The sequence below is a fragment of the Colletotrichum higginsianum genome, chromosome 5 (assembly GCF_001672515.1).
Source record: "Colletotrichum higginsianum IMI 349063 chromosome 5, whole genome shotgun sequence".
In the NCBI taxonomy this organism is placed as follows: Eukaryota; Fungi; Ascomycota; class Sordariomycetes; order Glomerellales; family Glomerellaceae; genus Colletotrichum; species Colletotrichum higginsianum.
Genome location: NC_030958.1, coordinates 3353615 through 3372175, shown reverse-complemented (window position 1 = coordinate 3372175; position 18561 = coordinate 3353615). Strand labels below are relative to the sequence as shown.

General features: G+C 56.8%; 7 protein-coding genes across 7 annotated transcripts; 4 read left to right on the top strand and 3 right to left on the bottom strand.

Annotated features, from left to right (window-relative positions):
• Window positions 1–51: 51 nt before the first annotated feature.
• CH63R_07878 (uncharacterized protein) lies at window positions 52–465 on the top strand (the record flags this gene model as incomplete). Its single annotated transcript, XM_018302852.1, has 1 exon — window positions 52–465. One exon carries the CDS (start codon window positions 52–54, stop codon window positions 463–465), a length of 414 nt encoding a protein of 137 aa, XP_018157630.1.
• A 120-nt stretch (window positions 466–585) lies between these two features.
• On the bottom strand, window positions 586–2424 carry CH63R_07877 (uncharacterized protein; the record flags this gene model as incomplete). Its single annotated transcript, XM_018302851.1, has 1 exon — window positions 586–2424. One exon carries the CDS (start codon window positions 2422–2424, stop codon window positions 586–588), a length of 1839 nt encoding a protein of 612 aa, XP_018157629.1.
• A 1396-nt stretch (window positions 2425–3820) lies between these two features.
• Window positions 3821–5115, top strand: CH63R_07876 (Signalosome subunit; the record flags this gene model as incomplete). Its single annotated transcript, XM_018302850.1, has 2 exons — window positions 3821–4097; window positions 4166–5115. 2 exons carry the CDS (start codon window positions 3821–3823, stop codon window positions 5113–5115), a joined length of 1227 nt encoding a protein of 408 aa, XP_018157628.1.
• Window positions 5116–5836: 721 nt separating this feature from the next.
• On the bottom strand, window positions 5837–7252 carry CH63R_07875 (Alcohol dehydrogenase GroES-like domain-containing protein; the record flags this gene model as incomplete). Its single annotated transcript, XM_018302849.1, has 2 exons — window positions 5837–6988; window positions 7142–7252. 2 exons carry the CDS (start codon window positions 7250–7252, stop codon window positions 5837–5839), a joined length of 1263 nt encoding a protein of 420 aa, XP_018157627.1.
• Window positions 7253–10730: 3478 nt separating this feature from the next.
• On the top strand, window positions 10731–11132 carry CH63R_07874 (uncharacterized protein; the record flags this gene model as incomplete). The annotated part of the gene is made up of 1 exon (XM_018302848.1): window positions 10731–11132. The coding sequence occupies one exon, from the start codon at window positions 10731–10733 to the stop codon at window positions 11130–11132; it is 402 nt and encodes a 133-aa protein (XP_018157626.1).
• Window positions 11133–14165: 3033 nt separating this feature from the next.
• CH63R_07873 (Vacuolar protein sorting-associated protein 17) lies at window positions 14166–16133 on the bottom strand (the record flags this gene model as incomplete). Its single annotated transcript, XM_018302847.1, has 3 exons — window positions 14166–15046; window positions 15115–15568; window positions 15648–16133. 3 exons carry the CDS (start codon window positions 16131–16133, stop codon window positions 14166–14168), a joined length of 1821 nt encoding a protein of 606 aa, XP_018157625.1.
• Window positions 16134–16904: 771 nt separating this feature from the next.
• Window positions 16905–17901, top strand: CH63R_07872 (Cyclin; the record flags this gene model as incomplete). Its single annotated transcript, XM_018302846.1, has 2 exons — window positions 16905–17129; window positions 17215–17901. 2 exons carry the CDS (start codon window positions 16905–16907, stop codon window positions 17899–17901), a joined length of 912 nt encoding a protein of 303 aa, XP_018157624.1.
• Between the last annotated feature and the right edge of the window lie 660 nt (window positions 17902–18561).

The following is an 18561-nucleotide window of genomic DNA, read 5'->3' as shown; positions in this document are numbered from 1 at the left end:
AGGGGCAAATCGGCCAGAACCCACACCATGTGTCAAGGTACGGAAACCACAATGTCCTGCGGCCACACTCTGCGCACCCGGCTCCGGGACTGCGGCGCAGGTACCGGGTGCGGAGGCGAGCGCTGGCAGCCCGCCTTCATCAACGACAGCTACGCGTCGTGCCACCGGTCCCAGAACTACACCCAGAACCGCAGGCTGCACGAAGAGGAGCACGCCGCTATCATGGCCGACCACAGGCGTGCCGCGGCCGACGGAAACGAGGAGGGCATGCGCCGTCTCCGGCGCGCCATGCTCGAGCACACGCGGTCGTCGCGGCAGAGGAACTTCGCGACGAGCCTGGTACGGGAGGAGGAGTGCGGTGATGTGCGTTGGCCTGGCGCCCGCGGTGATGACGGCCGAGAAACTCCGAATGGTGACGGGAGCAACATTCAGGAGAGCAGGACTGGATCTGGTGGTCAAGTTTAGTGACGATTTGCCGGCCTGTGCGTAGATACAAACTCATGATACCTCCTCCGCCTCCACATGACCGGAACAACCAAACGCCGTGAAATGCAGTGACTGCCCTCTAAAATAACACAATCCTGATCATGACCACGGCCCCGAATACTGCGTGAACCCACCGAGTCGTACGTCGCTCGCGCCCATGAACTGCGCAACGTCCCAAGCAGACGACGGGTAGGTCATCTGGTTCGGAGACTCCTGGCGCGCCTGACCCGTGTTGCCTTGTTGCGCCTGCATCTCCTTCTTCGCCTGGTTGAATTCTTTGACCCGAGCGGTGCCTAGCTTGCCGGCTCGCCTCTTGTCCGTGGGACAGCGAAGCAAAGGCACCTGTATGACGGCGGCGAAGATGTCCCTGACTTTTTGCTCCGGCTGGTTGTGCCGTTTCGCCACCTCGGCAAAGGGAAAGATGTCAAGACACGTGTCGGCGATATCAACGACAATGTGTTTTGTCGTTAGTTGCGTGTCGGGGATTCTCGATGTTTGCGGTTTGGAGCTTGCGGGAGCTGCCTTGATCGCTTTGACTGGCGGTTGCTGCGTAACATATGCCTGCGTTTGCGACATGGGGGATGCAGATCCGAAATGAAACATGTTCCCTGCTGACTGGTGTGGAGGGAGTCCAGTAGGCAGGTGTGACTGTTGTGAAGGGATGGTAAAGGGGCCGTTTGGCCCATTCACTAGGGGCTGTTGAAGGAGAGGGCCGTACATAGCTCCAGCCATGACGTTGTGATACGGATTGAGCCCCAGGAGGTGTGCCCAGGGTTGTTGAATCGTGGATGGCTGTACGGAAGCTTGGCTTGACGTTGGCGCCTTGGGGACAGATGGAAGAATACTGGCAGCAGCGGCCATGTTAGCAGCTTGCTGCCTCATCCTTGCCTCCATACACTGCCGGCATGGGCCTTTTGCTGTCCCGGATGCAGGACGGCCGCTGCAAGTGCCGGCCTGTGTATCCGTCGCACCATGAGACCCAACGTGGGCAGCTAAAGTTAAAGGACTTGAAGAAGGTGTAGAGTGTCCAACGTAAGGATGGAACTGGGCAACGGTAGCTTTCGAACAGCTGCTCTTCGTATGCTGTTGGAATGAAGGAGCAAATGCGGCATGCTCCGTCTCAGTGCCAGTGCAAGAGTGGTCCGAGACAGGCACTTCGGCGGTGTGCTGCCAAGGTGTAATCATGGCATTTACTATCGGTACCACATTGACGGTAGAGGCGGTCCTCTCCGGCTTAGCAACGCCGGCTGGAACCGGGGAAGCATAAGTCATCGACGCCATGTCCTTTGAAGTCTCAGTGTGTTTCTGGTTCTCTGGCTGCACTTGACTTGGCGTACCTTGATCTCTCGTTGCCGACGGCCGAGGGCCTTGACTTGGTGTAGCAATCGGCTGGGCCGGTCCAGGCCAACCGGCGGCGGCGGCATGGTTTCCGCCCAGGTGCCCATGTGCAGCAGGCTCATCGCTCTTGTCCGTCCGAAGCATCGACGATGAGACTTGGTCTGGGAATGATTTCGGTGACACTGGCGGTGAACTTTGTGGGCCGGTGCACGGTGCGGTCCAGAATGACTCCTGGTAGCCAGATCTCTCCGGTGTCGGTACAGAACATCCTCTCGCCGGGTCCATGTCAGGCATATGGGTCGCCGCGGTGGGATCAACCGTGCCAGTACTCCCCCGCCTTTCCGGTTGAGCAATCAGCTTGGCGGGCTCCAGTGGCTTATGGCTGCTGGGTGCAAGCTGCCTTGTGTGTGGCGAGTTTGTGATGGACGGTGGGGTGGTCTGATGGCCGTCGATCCTCCTTCTCTTGACAGGGTTGGAGGATACGAATTGAACATCGTCATCCTCACGTTTGGCCGGAGTGATAGGCTGCGGATAGTAGGTTGCAGGCGTTGTCGGAAAGGCTGGAGGAAACATGCCAAAGTGCAGATGGGAGCTTTCCATGTCGATGGGAGGTGGGATGTGGGAGATGGAGGATGGGAAAAGAGAATAGGGTGTTGTCTCCGGGTCCAGAATGCGGGAGCGGGAACGGATGCAACGTTGATGAGACAAGAGGGACACGGCTAGCTGATAGGGATGGCCAAGCATCCCATATTTGAACCCTGTCAGGACCAACAATAGCTTTGCGAGGACGCAGAGTCCATGTTGGAATGACGAAGAAGCTGGGCACAGCAGCAGCAGCAGCAGCAGCAAGTCATGGACAGCAAAGAGAGAAGCTGAGAGAAAAGTGTTGGCATGTTGCACAATCTGTCTTTCAACGACGTCCTTGGTCCAGCAGTCACTAGACTGGGAGGGGAAAAGGCCCCAGTTCACAACGTCTCGCGTACTGTGACAAGCATTTTGGATACCACTTTTCTCTCTCAAGATACAGATTGCCACTTGGCAGGGAAAGCTGCATCAGGTTGGGGAGGGTGAGCGCCCCGGCCTTGCAGCCACCTACTTACCTAAGGTACGTGCCCATCAACGCAGCCAGCTTGGGGTAAGAAGACACTCTATAGGTTGTTGATTGATTGTCTGAAGTACCTTCAATCATGGATGTTGAGAGGGCAGCCTATCTGAATGGGAAGCACTTGCTCCCTTGTGCAGCGGTTGGTGTGCTCAAAGCATCTCACCTCACTACTAACTAAGCTGAAGGTCTTAAAGGGGGTTGACTGTGCTGTGCCAGGTACAGAGGGAAGCCAATGACGTGTTAGGCAGTGGAAAGAGATTGCAATCCTATCTCAATATGCTTTTGATAGGTAGCTCAGATAACCAGGCTGAAGGAGGGCAAGGATGATGCAAATGGCGGGGGTGTGTAGGTACTGTTGGTATGTGTTGCCAGTTGCGACCGAAAGCCAAGTAAAGAAGAGATAACAGCACCAATGAAGATAAAAAGCACTGTGAAAGGAATGATGCGTTTGGATCAAATCGAATTGAATGTAGGTTGGGTGAGGCTAGTCCCACAATAGCTCCAAGCCAAATGCCATTGGTCAGATTACGCAGCCAATGACTGCCCTGGTGGCTCAACCGTTTGCTTCAGCCTCCTCACCAGCCTCAACTTTGTTTCCTGGGTTGGGGCGGCCGGTAGCTCCTGCCGGGCGCGAATACGTAGACCTGAACCCCATAGGTAAGTAAGGTAAGTACCTATCCCCACATCGCGGGGCAGCCTTCAGGCAGCTTCACCCATCCTCCAACCCCAATTTGCCTCGATACCTAGGTAACGACAAGCAAACGACGAAGAACACTCACCAAGAGAACGATTTTTCTCTCATCCGACTAGCGTTCCCTTTCTCTCTCATGGTTTCCGTACTTGGATAGGATCAATCGACAGTTCCGGCCACGGCCAGAGCATCGCCTGACCATGGCAACTTCAAGCCTCAACCCGCTCATCTCGAGCCAGAAGTCATCCGAGCTACAGGCGGTCCTGCACCCCCTCGTTCTCCTCACTATATCCGACTACATCACGCGCCACACTCTGCGCTCGCAGCCAGGGCCCATCGTCGGCGCCCTACTCGGCCAGCAGAACGGCCGAGAGATCACCATCGAACATGCGTTTGACTGCCACACAAAGGAAGCACCCGAGGTAGAAGGCGGCTACCTGTTGGACCCTGAGCGGTTCGGGGCGAGATTAGAACAGAGTATGTGCATAGTTTCCAATCCAGCTTTCCGACACAGAGACGACTGACAACGCCCGAAGTGAAGACAGTTCACAAAGACCGCGGCCTTGACCTTGTCGGCTGGTACACCCTCCTCGCCGCCGCCGGCCCGACGCCCACGATCCTCCCGATCCATCACCAGCTCCTCTCCGAATTCAATGAGTCCGCTCTGCTTCTCGGCTTTCACCCGGAGGAAGTCTTCACCCACTCCGTCGGCGGCAAGCTGCCCATGTCCATCTACGAATCCAACTACGAGGTCGACGACCCGCGCGCCGCTGAGGCAGATGGTGAGGACAAGAAGATGGACGACGGCGAGTCCAAGCTCAAGCTCCGCTTCCGCGAGCTTCCCTACACGGTTGAGACGGGAGAAGCCGAGATGATTAGCATGGATCACGTCGCCCGCGGCGCCGGCAATGCCACCGCCATCGAGGCCCCCAAGGAGACCTCTGCCAAGCCCAAGGTGCAGCTCGTCGAGTCCGGAGGCAAACGCCGCGTCGTCGAGTCGGACGATAAGGCCCACACCGAAGCTCAGCTGTCGCCAGAGGAGGAGGAGATGGTCGCCGCGCTGACGGCCAAGGCGAACGCCGTCAAGATGCTGCAGGGCCGCATCCGCCTCATCACGACCTACCTCGAGCGTCTGCCGCCCGAATACCTATCTGGCAATGAGCAATCCGCAACCGCCACCGCTGACGGGATGCATACAACACCGTCGCACACGATTCTTCGCCAGATCCAGGCCCTCGTTAGCCGGCTAGACCTTGTCGTCCCCTCGGATGCGGACGCCTTCGAGAAGGAAGTTCTCTGTGAGGAGAACGACGTGGCCATTACCTCGCGTCTCAACGACCTTATGCAGAGCATCAACGGCATGCGGGATCTGGGGAAGAAGTTTGGCATCGCCGAGACCGCCCGGAGTCGGAACCGGGGGGGAGTGCCGACCGACTTCCCGGGTTACGGGTCTTCTGGTTTCAACATCCCCGGCGCAGGCGACATCATGATGTAGAGTGCGGCGTCTGGGGCAGTCGTTTCGACCTGAGCGACTGCGCGCAACATCGACTTGTTTTGGGGTAGTATCGTTCTTATTCATGGAGAGGCGTTCGGGAATAAACGTAGACATGACTATATGTGCGAGGACCCAAGAAAAGGATCCGATGAATTGAATCACTTTCAACTCATGAGAAAGTGGCCCGTTCTAAAATGACGGGGTTTTTCTGACCCACTCTCCTTCTCTCCTTCTTCTTCTTCTCTATCTTGCATTGTTTCCCCCCCGCAAGATCCTTTTCCACAAGAAGTGTGTTGAGAGGAAACTGTACTTTTTTTTGTTTTCGCTGGAGTATCCTACTTTGAATTTCCAAGCAATCCCTCCCTTACTATTACCCTGGGAACCACTTCTTTTTTTTGTATGTCCCAACATATCAGAACTAAAGGGGAAAGGAGACCTATAAGCGCCCGCCGCTCTTGCCTGTCAATTCTGTTCCAGTAGCCAGCCCAGCCGACTCTTTTACTCTTTGTTAACCGTCATATGCGCTTGCCCAGCCTACCAGCGCTCCGTACGTGCCCTCGCTCAGTGAAAGGCAGGGAAAAGAGGAAGAAAGTGAAGGAAAAGTAGAGAAATACGGCTAAACAAAAGACGGAGAAAAGATTTCTAGTTTGGTATCAATCGTCAAAATTCGTGGAGGGTGCACCGAGGGCAATGGACCTGAACAACATACGCCTCCTCCCGCTCAGGCCTCGATGACGACCTTGAGAACCAGCTTGCCCTCGTCATCGCACGTCCGGCTCGCCAGCTCAAAGGCCTTCGAAGCGTTGTGGAGGCCTTTAAACCGGTGGGTGACCATATCGTCCAGGCAGGGAAGGCCGCCGTTGCCCTTGGCGCAGAGCAGACGGACGCCCGTCGGGTACGTGTTGGCGTAACGGAAGATGCCGAGGATGTCGATCTCCCTCAGGTGCGCGACGGACAATGGGAGCGTCTGGACGGGGGTGCCCATGCCCACCATAACGACTTTGCCGCCCGGTCTCGTGGCGTATAGGCTGGTCTGCATGCAGACTTCCTTCCCGGTGCACTCGAACGTGACGTCGACACCGTCGTCTTCGCAGTCCATGTCGACCTCTTCCGGGACTTTGGTGAGGGCGAGGATCTCTGCAGCCAACGATTTGGCGCCTTCAAACTTGCCCTGGACACTCTGGACCGAGAAGATGCTGGCGGGGGTCATGACTCCCGGGTCTGCGGGCGTCGAGGTGCCCGAGTTGCTGTTGACGACGTGGCCGTGCGTGGCAAAGCCCTTCTCGACTGCGTACTCGACTCGGCCGGCATCGACATCAGTGATTGTGACTTGCGCACAGCCGGCTTGGCGGGCCATTGCTGCCGTCAACAGGCCGACGGTCCCCGCCCCAATGACCAAGGCCGTGGATCCTGGTTCGGGCTTCGCCCTGTTGACGGCATGGATCGCCACGGACAGGGGCTCGAGGAGAGCCGCTGCTTCGTAAGACACGTGGTCCGGGATCTTGTGGCACCATGCCGCCGGGTGGTTGATCCGTTCCTGGAGAGTGCCTTGATAATGGGGGACGCTTTTGGCGCTGGATCTGAACCTCATCTTCTTGCAAAGGTTGTATCGGCCTTTGCGGCAGATGGTGCACTGGCCGCATGGAACGCCGACCTCGAGAGCGACTCTGTCGCCAAGTTTGAAGCCTGTGACCTGGGGACCGATGGCAACGACCTCGCCCGAAGACTCGTGGCCCAGGGAGAGCGGGTGGCACGCGCAGAGGTCTCCGTTGGCAAACTTCTTGTAGTAGCTGACATCGGACCCGCAGATGCCGGTCCGCTTGACGGAGATCTGCAGCTCCCCAACACTCGGCTCTTGGATCGATCTCGTTTCCTGCAAGCGTCGTTAGATTTAACATATCCCAAGCGGGGCCGGGAGGGACTTGGAGGCGTCGGGATGCGGCAGGATCAACGTGGGGATTGTGTAACAAGCCCCCCATTCTCCACGTCGCAACCCATTTACTAGCCAGAGAGGAATGGCACTTACCAATCGCAGATCCCTCGGGCCATGCAAGACAGAGGCAGTGACCGAAGAAGACTTCGACTTATAGACGGGTAGATGCATTGGTGCCATCTCTCCGGTTGCAACTGGGGCCATGTCTGAGGCAGATGACGCCGGTAACGTGGGGTGAAGCGTGGGATGTTGGACTGGTGACGGCTTAGGGTGGTCAAGGCGGCTTGGCTGAACTTCCTATTAGGGAGGGCTCGTTGGGTGGGATTGGCCCAAGCGCCGGATGGAGGGGGTGGCGGCAGCAAAAGGATGACGAGAACAGCGACTGGCGAGGCGAGGGTTCTAGGATGGAGAGGGGACCGACGCGGGATGACTCGGGAGTTGATAGGTTCGTTTTGGAAGGTTGGTGTTCGTTTGATGGGGGTGAACAGGGCCACGAGGGAGGGAGGGCAGGGTTTCTCGTGGGATGAAGAGGGGAGGAGAGATGCTATGGCTCAAGCTAAGACGGCTGCCGTGGGGTGTATTGGGAGGGGAGGGACCTGGGCAAAGTGAATGGATTTTATCACCCGAGAAACAAAAATGATAAACTGGAGGGAGTCAAGGAATTGTGATAAAGAACCAGGAAAGCTATGGCTCGAGGTGTCGTAGCCCCCCACCCCTTAAGTAGCCTTGAGTGCTTGCCCGGCTCCGGACTCTCTTCCAGGGCAATGGTGCTCATGGTGGTGTCAATCAGTGATTAGCAACTTGCAAGGGCCTTTTTGGGTCAACGGGGGAGACGGAGAGTCGCCGCGCGGGCCTCGAAGGATACCCATCGAAGGGGGACGACCATGGGCATGAGCAGCAGCGTTGGCCAAGTTTGCCCAACCAAACATCGACCAGTTATCGGGGGCCAAGCTAGGAGATTCTTCGTGCGCGTAATCTCGGGAAATCATATGCAAGAGAGACTTCCAGCGACGGAGCCAGCTCAGCGTCCTGGAGGACAACCCCCCCTTGACCGGCACCAGACTGGCTCATGACGGAGGGGAGTAGGTGGAAGGGACATTGGGCAGTACGGTACGTGGTTCGGCAGGAGACGAGGTGCCCACTTCTGGGCAGCAGGTGTAAGTACTATCGTGTACGGCTGGGCGTGGTGTATCCGAACAGGGAGACGGGCGAGGATGTGCTTGTGAACAGGATGTCGGATAGAAGTAACTTTTTTTGCCTTTTGCGGTGACTGGGCTGGGCCCTGTTGAACGCGTTGAGCCAGTCCCGAAACTCTCGGGACGTGGCATGGAAGGACCGGTTACAGATTGGGGACTAGCGGCTGGTGATAAAGATGGTCTCGATGGCATCAGAGGCGTGGTGACAGATATCGGTCATGCATGGGCTCCAACTCTGATGGCCGCAGACTCGCTGAGGTTGCGGTGACAAGACGATGCCATGCCTGTCTCGGGCTGCTAGTGCGACCGGTGGAGAGCAGAGCAGGTATCGACGACGGTGAATCGCAGGAAAAATTATCTTCTCTCGTCCCCAATGGCAACAAAGCCACATGCGAGACAGGGATGACGAGCAAGGTACTGACTGCAGACAGCTATTGTGTGGTATGGGTGGTCGGCGAGGTACCCGGGAGCGAGGGCCCCGGAAAGGAATGGAGACGACAGGGGCAAGAGACGAGGGGTAGGGAGGAGGAAGAGGGGAGGGATATATCATGTCACTGCATGGCCATGGCTCAAGAGTTCAAATGGAGGGGAACAACACGGGAGGGAAATGAGGAGGTGTGAAGAGGGTGGGTGGGTAGATGCCGCGGGCAGGCATTGAGTGCCTTGATCTGCCAAGGGTTCTGGACGAGATGGGGGAACGGTCGTCGTACAATCGTTGGTAAATGGCACGGAATGATGGGCAAACAAGCCATTATGAGGCGATGCATTGAGCTAGCCGAAGGGCAGGCCATATCTGTAGATAGCTTGTGTATTGGACCTTGCCATGCGTATCCGTGGATAGACGGTGAGAGGGGTTCAAGGATAGGCCAGCAGCGACTGGGGGCGATGGCGCAAAGATTCGTGGCTCTGGTTCGGCGTGTCGATTGTCTCCTTTACCGGATGGTGCCCCGAAAGACAACCCGGACGTTCGACGCGGCTATTAGAAGTGAGCTGGCTGGTCATCGAGACAATGGCGCGAATCATACCGATAATACTCAACTGGCCCATGGAAACAACGTCGCGCATGGTGCGTGTCATCGGACGAGCAGTGCTATCTACCAGTGGTTGGTACTCGAGTTGAAAGACAAACTGTTCATGGACCAGGGACCGGCCAAGGTCCGAACAGCTGTCGAAGGGTGCATGCCATCCAATACGTCAAAAGCATTTGAAGGTATCCGTTCCTAGGTAGGTAGGTAGGTACCTAGATGGATCGGACGAGCCAGGGTGTCCGGCTGTAATTTCTTCTCCCCTCTGCGTCTCTCCATGGCGTGCTTGCCAAACTCCTGCACTTTGCATCGTTGAAGAAAGGGAGAGTTCTATTCAAATGTCCTCTCTCTCCAGAGGAAGGTAATCCGTCGCTGGCTTTGAACCAAACATGACTTGTATTAGATAATCAATCTGGAGTTTGGATGATGGAAAGAACAGCCGGCACTGGACGTCCAACTTGGTACCTGTCTACCTCATAACTACCTACCTAGACCACCTCGCACGTCTTTCCATAGCTCCTCATTCTCACCCTTCGCCTCCCCTTCATGCTGCATTACCTACGCGATACAGAGTCACAATCTATCAGCTTGCCACGCGCCCAGGCAAGCTCCCCAATTCGCCGCCTGTCGTGTTGAAATGGAACGAACCGCCGACTAAGGCACGTCTAACGCCTTTCCCTCTCTCGCCTCTGCACGCCGCCGCATACTGGAGTTGCATGGCATTTTGCCGCCTGCTCTGCCTTGTCCTTGTCGACCGGTTGTCCATGTTCTAGAATTGGGAATACCGCCCGCCTCCCCCCGCCCTCTGACACCATTTCAAGTACTCATCAGGTACGTCGTCATCGCCTAGCTTCTAGCTTTGGCCTTCAGAGTCGAACTGCGTCGTAAGACAGGGCTGGGCACATTCCACCCTATCTCGACTGCTGGTGGCGCACATTCCGTCCCTTCCGCGGAATGATTGCATGCTGCCACATGCCGATGGTGTTCGTTCCTTCCATCCTCGCCGCCCGTCCCTGTTAGCAACATCGAACGATTGTGCTGGTCGATCATTTCGAACCTGCTGCGACCTGCCAGACCTGCGAGATCTTCAACGCAGCAGCGAAATCACGTCCCGCCGAGTGCATTCACAGATCTTGTCAAAGCTCAAACGGCAATACTAGTTACAAGCGATTCGGCCTCGTCGCCCAACGTAAAGCAAATGCACTATTCCGTTCTGTCAAAGCCCACACAACCTCCAGCACACGTCCCGCCACCCTCCTATCAACTTCACACTTTCGACACGCTTCCTGCATGCCTGGCCCCGCTGTGACGACTAGCCAACCCCCGAGGCCCCTAGTCGCGGCGGCAGAAACTCCTCGGGGTGGGATCCTCTCATGGGTTGGATGAGGACTGTACAGAGTACCGTCCTTAGCTTTGCCAGCTCCCCACCCAGCGAGAAGAGCTTGGGCCTGGCAGCCAAGGATGGTCTTCGAGACTCCACGAACGTTGGGATTCGGCGGAAGCTGTGCCTCCTTTACTAACCTCGACCTTCGTCAAGCCGGGCCGGGTTCAGTAACAGGCCTTGACGTCTTCGCATCCGGCTACCGAAACCGCAGCCCACTGCAGCATCACAAATGGCGTGCCGACTTAACGAGGCAACAATGCATTGCTGTTGGCATCTGCCAGTGCGGCACTCGACTTGATCCTGGCTGTACAGCGGCACACAGCTGGGGCCGGCTTTCTCCAACAGACGAATGGCGAGCATGCGGATACAACACCGCATCTGCAACTCCGTTTTACCGGTCCTATGGCAGGGCACCTACACATGACCACATCAAGGACCAGCCTGGTTGGGTGCCGACGGTTCAGCCCTCAACACCATGATGGACCCTTTCGCGTATCATAGCCTCCCAAGCTTCCCTTGCAGTACGCTCTCAACTGCCAGCCGTCTGCAAGATGAGATGGGTCTTTCCAATTTGAGGTCGGAGCCGCTGTAACTCGCAAAACGGATACGTCGTGCCCTTTTACCCAGTGCAGAAAATGGCAAGCGAGGCCAGTGGCGACGATCAGAAAACGCGGCCAGGACCTTTTCCGCCTATCCAAGCGACGAAGCTGGCCAGATCTGCAAACGCGCAGTGCCGAAGAGCAGGCGAATATGGTCCAGCTGCTTCCAAGCCGCTCAAAATGACATATTGGTGTCTGAACATCATCACCGTTCACCTCTGGATCAAGACAGCACAAACATTCGATGCCCCTAGTGTCTTGCTGCTGCAAATGGGGCATGTCTCAGTTTCAAGGGACTGGACGAACTACCATGAAATCGTATTGTGTCATGCAGTAGCGTCATGCGCGGCCTCATTGTCGGTGGCTACCAGAACATGGGTTGACAGACGTCTCCCACTTTCCAAAAGGCAACTAGGCTGTCCAAGAAGACAGAGTACAGGCGCTCTAAAACCCCTCCCCAGGACAGAGACGCAAGAGCTTCTTATTCCAAACGGTAGATCTCCTGGGCGCATCGTTCGGAGAGCCTGAGCCGGCGGACAGCCCCCTGACGTTGCAAGATCTACTTTTTTCCTTCTTTTGCCGTCATCAGATGCGATATAGATCACAGAACTACTTGTTGAATGCCTCATCGGCTCGGGTTATCTGGCCATCACCTGCAACGGCTTCTCGGAAGCACCATCCTTGGGATATTTGGAGATGAATGTCAAATTTGGAGAAGCCTGCAGCCGCACGCAGTCGGATAGCTCAGCAACAGGTCCATCCAGGGTCCCTGGAAAATGAGTGTGCGGGGCAGGGCCTCTTCGAGAGCAACGACGGCGCATACTCATTTACCTCGAGAAGCTGTTCCCGAAACGCTCGACGTGACACTCCTCCGTGACGGGGAACGTATAGAACGGGCCAACTGAGAGTCCTCCGTCCTATCTCCAAAGCCGGAGCCTAGATGTTTTCAGCATGGTGGGCACGGCGACCCATAGCGGTGCCACACCATACAGACTGAGGTGTTCAGGTGCCTACGTCGAACGATACGTTTGATCTGTAGGAACAGAGTTGGCGTTGTCCTAGCCTGTACTATCTCGTCAACGTCGAGTCTCGGCGATGAGGAGGCCGCCTCAGCGTCCGAGACTGATTAAGCAGCTGCCTTTACAACAAAAAGCTAGTCATCGGGGTCAACTACCGCTGCGAGCTTGCCAACGCAGCACATACATTTCCTACGTTGGTTACACCTCTGGTCTTCGTGAAAGCCAGGCAGATTCACCACCGATCGCTCGGCCGCATCATAATGATGCTTCCTAATCTCAACTGTTGCCGTTGCCGTTGCCGACAACATCCCGGCGGCGGTTGCTAGTGCCAAAAGATTTTTTTTTGAATTGTTCCACGTCAACGAGCAACGGAGTTCAGTTGACTGCCATGGCCGTCAGCAAGTGATCGACCGGGTATCGGAATTCGACTGAGACATGTTCGCATCGTTGACACGGACGCCAGATAAATTAAGTGAGAGCACACCGACTTCCTCTGATGCCCCCCCAATCACCATCGTAGAATGACCTGATATTTCTCTGACGTTCGCCAGCAAGTCGGCCTGCCTGGCATATTGTGCTCCCCGGCCATGATCAAGTTCCATCCCCATCGGCCAATGCGGGACACAGTCGCAATCTGATAACATTCCTGATCAAGTTATGATTCTACAATCGATGTATCATATGGAAGAAGCGGTACTTAGAAGAAACCTTTACAAACAATGGCTGTCTAAGACACAAATGCCAAGCAAATGCAGCTCTCGACGACGACGATAACGCCGCCGCTTATAGCAACAAATGGCATATTGGTCTTGGTCCCGACTGCAGCCGCCCGCCGCGGCGCACCAACATGGCTTCTTGTCCCCCCCCCGTGTCCCATTCGACTCTCTATCTCTTCTTCTTTTTTTTTCTCTTTTTTTTTGGGGGGCGGGGGGCGGGGGGCGGGCATGTGAATCTTGCCTCCCCTCGAATTTGACATGTGCATCCAGCAGCCGGCATCCAACAAACATCAATCAAGAGTCTGACAGGCAGGCAGGCAGGCAGGTAGTAGTATAGTATTCAGTCGGTCAGCCAGCCAAAGGTGCCGCCGACGTCGCGGACCGTATTGTGACTCTGCACCTCTGCACCCATCCAGATTCCACCCCTTCCCCTCACCGCCAATCGATCCTATCAAGCAAACTCCACCCCTCCATATGACAGGCGACAATAGGCCGAAGCGGCATTGGGGGACGCACAGCAGCAAATGCAATGCGATGCGGCGAGAGACGAAACGCCTCTGGTTGCAAAAGTTCTGTGAGTGTGTGCAATTGGTGCAGTAGTATGAGAGAGGGAGAGAGGCTGAGATAGAGGTTGAGATAGAGGACCGCAGCAGCAGTAGCAGAAACGACGCAGAGGCAAACAGAGACAGCGGGTGCATGCATATGGTGTATGCCGCCGCCGCCGCAAGCTCGAGGCAAAGGCAAATGCAAAGGCAAAGAAAGGTCAATGTGTTCATCCCCCCCCCCCCCCCCCCCCCCCATCCAGCGTCACAATCTGGGGCTTCTGGAGGACGTGTCGCCGCCGCCGCCGGCGGCAGCATCTAGACGATGAACCTTCCCCTCGAGATTGCGGAAGAAGTACGACTCCAAGTGTCTCTCACAAGGCGGCACGGGCCCACAGCTCAGGGAACCTGGGTTACAAAAGGCAAAAGGCTCATACTTTGGGAATCTAATTGTATGGAGGCACATACAGAACGGAATACAGCATTACACATCATGCAAGGGCTTTTGGCAAAAGTGCCTGTACCAAAACAGAAGAGGTTTCGATCAAAGGTGCCCCCCTCTCCCTTCCCTTGCCCCTCCCTTCGGACGCCTCTTCCGTCGCCCGTCCCTCGCCAACAACCTTGCGCGCCGACTCGTTAAAAGGTGCTGGTCGCCAATCGGCTTGCCGCGTTTCTCGCATCCACTCGGTCCTCGTCGTCTTCTTCTGCCACACCGGCCAGACTCGCCCGGCCGCCCGCTGCGCCGAGGCCCTGATTCTGCCCTGCACCTGGTCCATTGTCGCCGTCTGCCTCCTCAGGGAGGCCAGGCATCAGACTGCCGGACACGCTGCGGTTGAGCGTATCGGTGCGTCGTGGAACACCGCTCCATGCATCCCCCTTGGGTCCTTGGCTGGCTGCCACGCTGGCCCTCCTCACGGGAGGGTGAGATTCGCGTCCGAGTCGACTCAGACCGCCGGATGCATCGATGGCGCGAATGTCAGGCCTCACGCTCTCCAACACGGCAAGAGCACGTCGTTCCGCCTCGATCTCGCGAATGACATACTCCCTAATGCTGAGCCGCAGGTCCGCCGCCGTTCTCGCAAACCATTTTCGGCGCTCCTGTACGAGGTTTTGGGTGACACGGGTAGTCTTCTGATAGAGGTAGGTCTCATTCTGACGCGCGTCATCGAGAGCGGTAATGGCCTCATCAACCTTTTCCCGTCTGACGTTGGAGCTTGCCTTGAGACGGTCGGCGGCGTTGAGCTTGCTGCGCGTGTTTTCCTGTGCTTGGAGGAACTCGCGAATGAGAATTTGTCGGTTTGTGAGCGACTCCTTAACGACGAATGAGTCCTGTGAGTGGTACTGGAAGGGGTCGCCGATCGTAGTCGCTTCTGCCGTGGCCTGGGCGGCGTGGTAGTCGCCAACCGTCTGCACAATCTTACCGAGCTTCCGGTAGGCGTTGGCGAGACCTTGATGGGGCTCTTGGATATGCATTGCGCCGAGCTTGACGCCAAAGTCGGACTCGGCCAATCCGAGACCTGTATGATATCAGACCGGTCAAGAGCGGGAGGGGGTGCGTTGTCGGGACGGATTGACGTGGACTTACCTCGACGAGACTTGACAAGCTTATCGACCTTGTGGCCAGCATCCATTGTCCCCAAGTAGAAGAGCTTCACGATCGGGCGAGCCTCCTGCAGCTCCGGGGTGTCATCTGGCGGAGGCGCAAACTGCTTCAGGATCTTTCTGCGCACGCCCGTCGCCGGCTGCTTCATCTTGACCATGGGACTGTAGCCGAAATCGCTCTCTACGAAGAGTACCATTTCGTCGTCCCTCATAAGGACTTCGTTGCTGCACACGTAGTTGAACCACCGTTGCAGCAAGGCCTTGACGCGGGCCTCGTCCTCGTCCGTACCGGCGCCAGCCGATGTTACGGCGGGTGGCACCGTCGGCACCAAACACTCGGGGTTCGCCGAGATGAGATGCTCCGCAAGCTTGACAAATTCCGAGTGGAAGCGGCGCACATCGCGGTACTGGGTAGTGCGGAACCTCGGAAGGTTGGTCTACGACTCGTTAGACTTGCTGCTGTTGCTGCTGCTGCCGCTACTCCGAGCGTATCTCACACGCAGGAATGCTCCTTACATGAACGTCAAATCGCAAGATGGGGTCCTTCTTTCCGGTACGCTCGAGGCCGGTGATCTTGGCCTGAAGCCTGAACTGAGGCTGCTGAGGCTTGCGAGGCTGCTGGTCCTGACGGGCCTGGCCGCCCACGTTGGGCGGACCTCCCTGCTCCTGCGATTTCTGTGGCAGCTCGGGCCCAGGGCTGTCGGCGCTAGTCCGGGCTTCTGAGCCGACTTCGGTCCTCGAATCTTGTGTTTCCACCTCGGTCGCCGACTGGGTGCTCGCGGTGCCGGGCCGTCTGTAATGCTCGCCGCCGAAGTTCTCCTGGTCCTGTGGGGTTGCGTTGCCGGGACTCGGTGTGTAGGGAAAGGGGGAGTCGGGCGGGTTGCCGCTCGGGTCAGCACCGAGGGTAGCGAAGTTGGATTGGTTGGGCCGGGGGGAGGAGCCCGGTGAGTTGCCCCATGGCGATGCACCAGCCTCGTCGCTGATGGAGGCGCTGTAGTCCATTGTGGTGGCGAATTCCTTGTCGTTTGCCGTTGTCGTCGTTGTGGTCGTCGATGGTCGTTGTCGTCTGCGTGCGATGTGTTGGGTCGGTGTCGCTTAGGTTGCGTGGACGGATCTCGACCTTGGCCGACTGAGCGATGCGGGGAACAGGGAAGGGTGGATGTAGACGGGTCAGTTGGGCGTTTGGGATGTTAGGCCATCCATTGACCGAGCCGAGAGCGAACACGTTGAGATGTTTCGGATGAAAGATCGCGGTGGTGGTTAGATGCCGAGTACCTTGTTAATCGCTCTCTCATGTCGTTCGCGAGTTGAGCGGGACTTGCGAAGCGTGATGTCGAGGAACTGGGGGGAGCTTTTCTCCACGCAGCTGCCTTGAATTGGCGTAACTCAGCTAAAGCCTCAGGTACCTCACTCTCGCCCGCGAGGCAGTGCGTGGCTTGCGGACGCTAAGCCGAAGCGGATAGAAAGTGGGCCGGATTTGGATCGCAGAAAAGAGGAGGAGCTCGGGCCAGTCTTCAGTTGTTGCCGGCCATTCGAATGTCTTTACAGCAATAAGTTCCCGTGCTGGTGCTGGGTAAGTGACGACACGCGCGCCATCGCGCCCAACTTCTGCCTTGACAGCTGCTAGCTTTGACCAATGAGGACCCCCGGACGACGGCAATTTGGACATCGACACTTTCAGCCTCGCGACTACGATCCTTCAGCTTACGACATTTGGGTTGGGTGTTCTGCTTTGGGGGCAATCGCCGGCCACGAATAAGTGAAGCGCAATCGATGGCGCACATGACGAACCCATTGGCGACGGCCGAGCAGCTCTACAAGCGCAACTCCTTCAGCTCGCTCCCGGCCGACCTGCAGGATGTCATCTTCTACTCGACGCAGTGCCTGACCCAGGCGGCTGGCGTGCTGCTCGACTTGCCACAGTCGACCACGGCGCAAGCAAACGTCCTCCTGGCGCGGTACTGGCTCGTCGAGTCGCCAATGGCGGCGGAATTCAGCGTAAATACCCCCTCCTTCCATGCTCTCACCATGCTCTTTGGCCAAGCACCCGCCCTCGGCAATGTTCGCTGACACGAGTCCGTAGGACGTATCCGCCGCAGCTCTCTACCTAGTCTGCAAGATGGGACCGCTCCCGCGCACGACCCGCGACATCTCAAATGTGTACGCCTACCTACTCTCGCCCGCGTCGCCCCTCTTCCGCGGCGAGCCCCCAGACCCTACTGTGCGCCGCCCGGATCCGACGACGTACTACCAGGCGGACGGCGAGTACGCCGCCTTCCAGACGCGGATGCTGGCGGCCGAAGCGCGGATCCTCTGGGCCCTCGGGTTCGACACGGCGGTGGCACTGCCCCACGCACTGGCTGTGACGTACCTCCAGGCGCTGGACTTCCTGGGGAAGCCCAAGGCCGAGATGGCCGGCCGCGTGGTGGCGCACCTGAACACGGCGCTGCTGAGCCCGCAGATGCTATACCTCACGCACCAACCCCACGCGCTGGCGACGGCAGCAGTGTATATCGCGGCCAGGGAGGCTGGCGCCAAGATGCCCGAGGTGGCCTGGTGGGAGGTGTTTGATGTCGAGAGGGAGGAGCTCGGTTTTTTGGTTGTGGGGATGCGAAGTCTTGAGGGCTGGGTGAGGAGCCTGAAGGAGACTGGCCTGCTGACCCGCGGAATGCTCACGAGAAGTGGGATCGAGAGAGAAGCGAGGAGACGGGCCGGAGAGGGCGACGAGGAGGATGAGATTATGGCGCTGATGGACCAGAAAACGGTCTAATCTTTGAAGCCTACGAGAGATGTTTCGTTCCCGGCCGTCGATGACCTCGGGATGAATAGAAGTTTGATACCCAATGAAAGCACAACACGCATATTACAAGTGTTTGAAGCGTTGTCCGCCCAGTAATGGGGGGGCGACACAAATATATCCGATGTATGAGGTATTCTTGACGCAAATCACCAGGGAAGGAAAGTGAACTGATTGCACGCCCCCTTGGGTACCGTCTCCAAGTCACCGGATGGTTCATGGAACAAGCATCAGAAGACCGTGACCAAAGTGCATGTTATGGTGTACGGCTTTTGATTGTTCTTACAGTAAGTAACAATGTGCAAGAGCTAGGGTGTCTCATGCTGTAGAGCATGTAAATCTTCCTTTCATATGGCAGCCTGCACAGGATCTATACTTTATAAAGATGTCTTTGCATGAATATCTTAGTAAATATAAAACAATCTTACAACTAGTATCCTCCTGAATACAGTAGAATGTTTGCTTCCCTACGGTTAGGGGACTAGGACGACCTAGAGCAACTTGCAAGTATCTCTATTATCCTAAAAGTATATGTATATATAAGTATTATTAACATCTCTTTCCCTAGCTATTACAATTGGAACATCTAGGGAAGGGATATGTTCTAAACCTAGGCGCTACATTTGAAGCAGA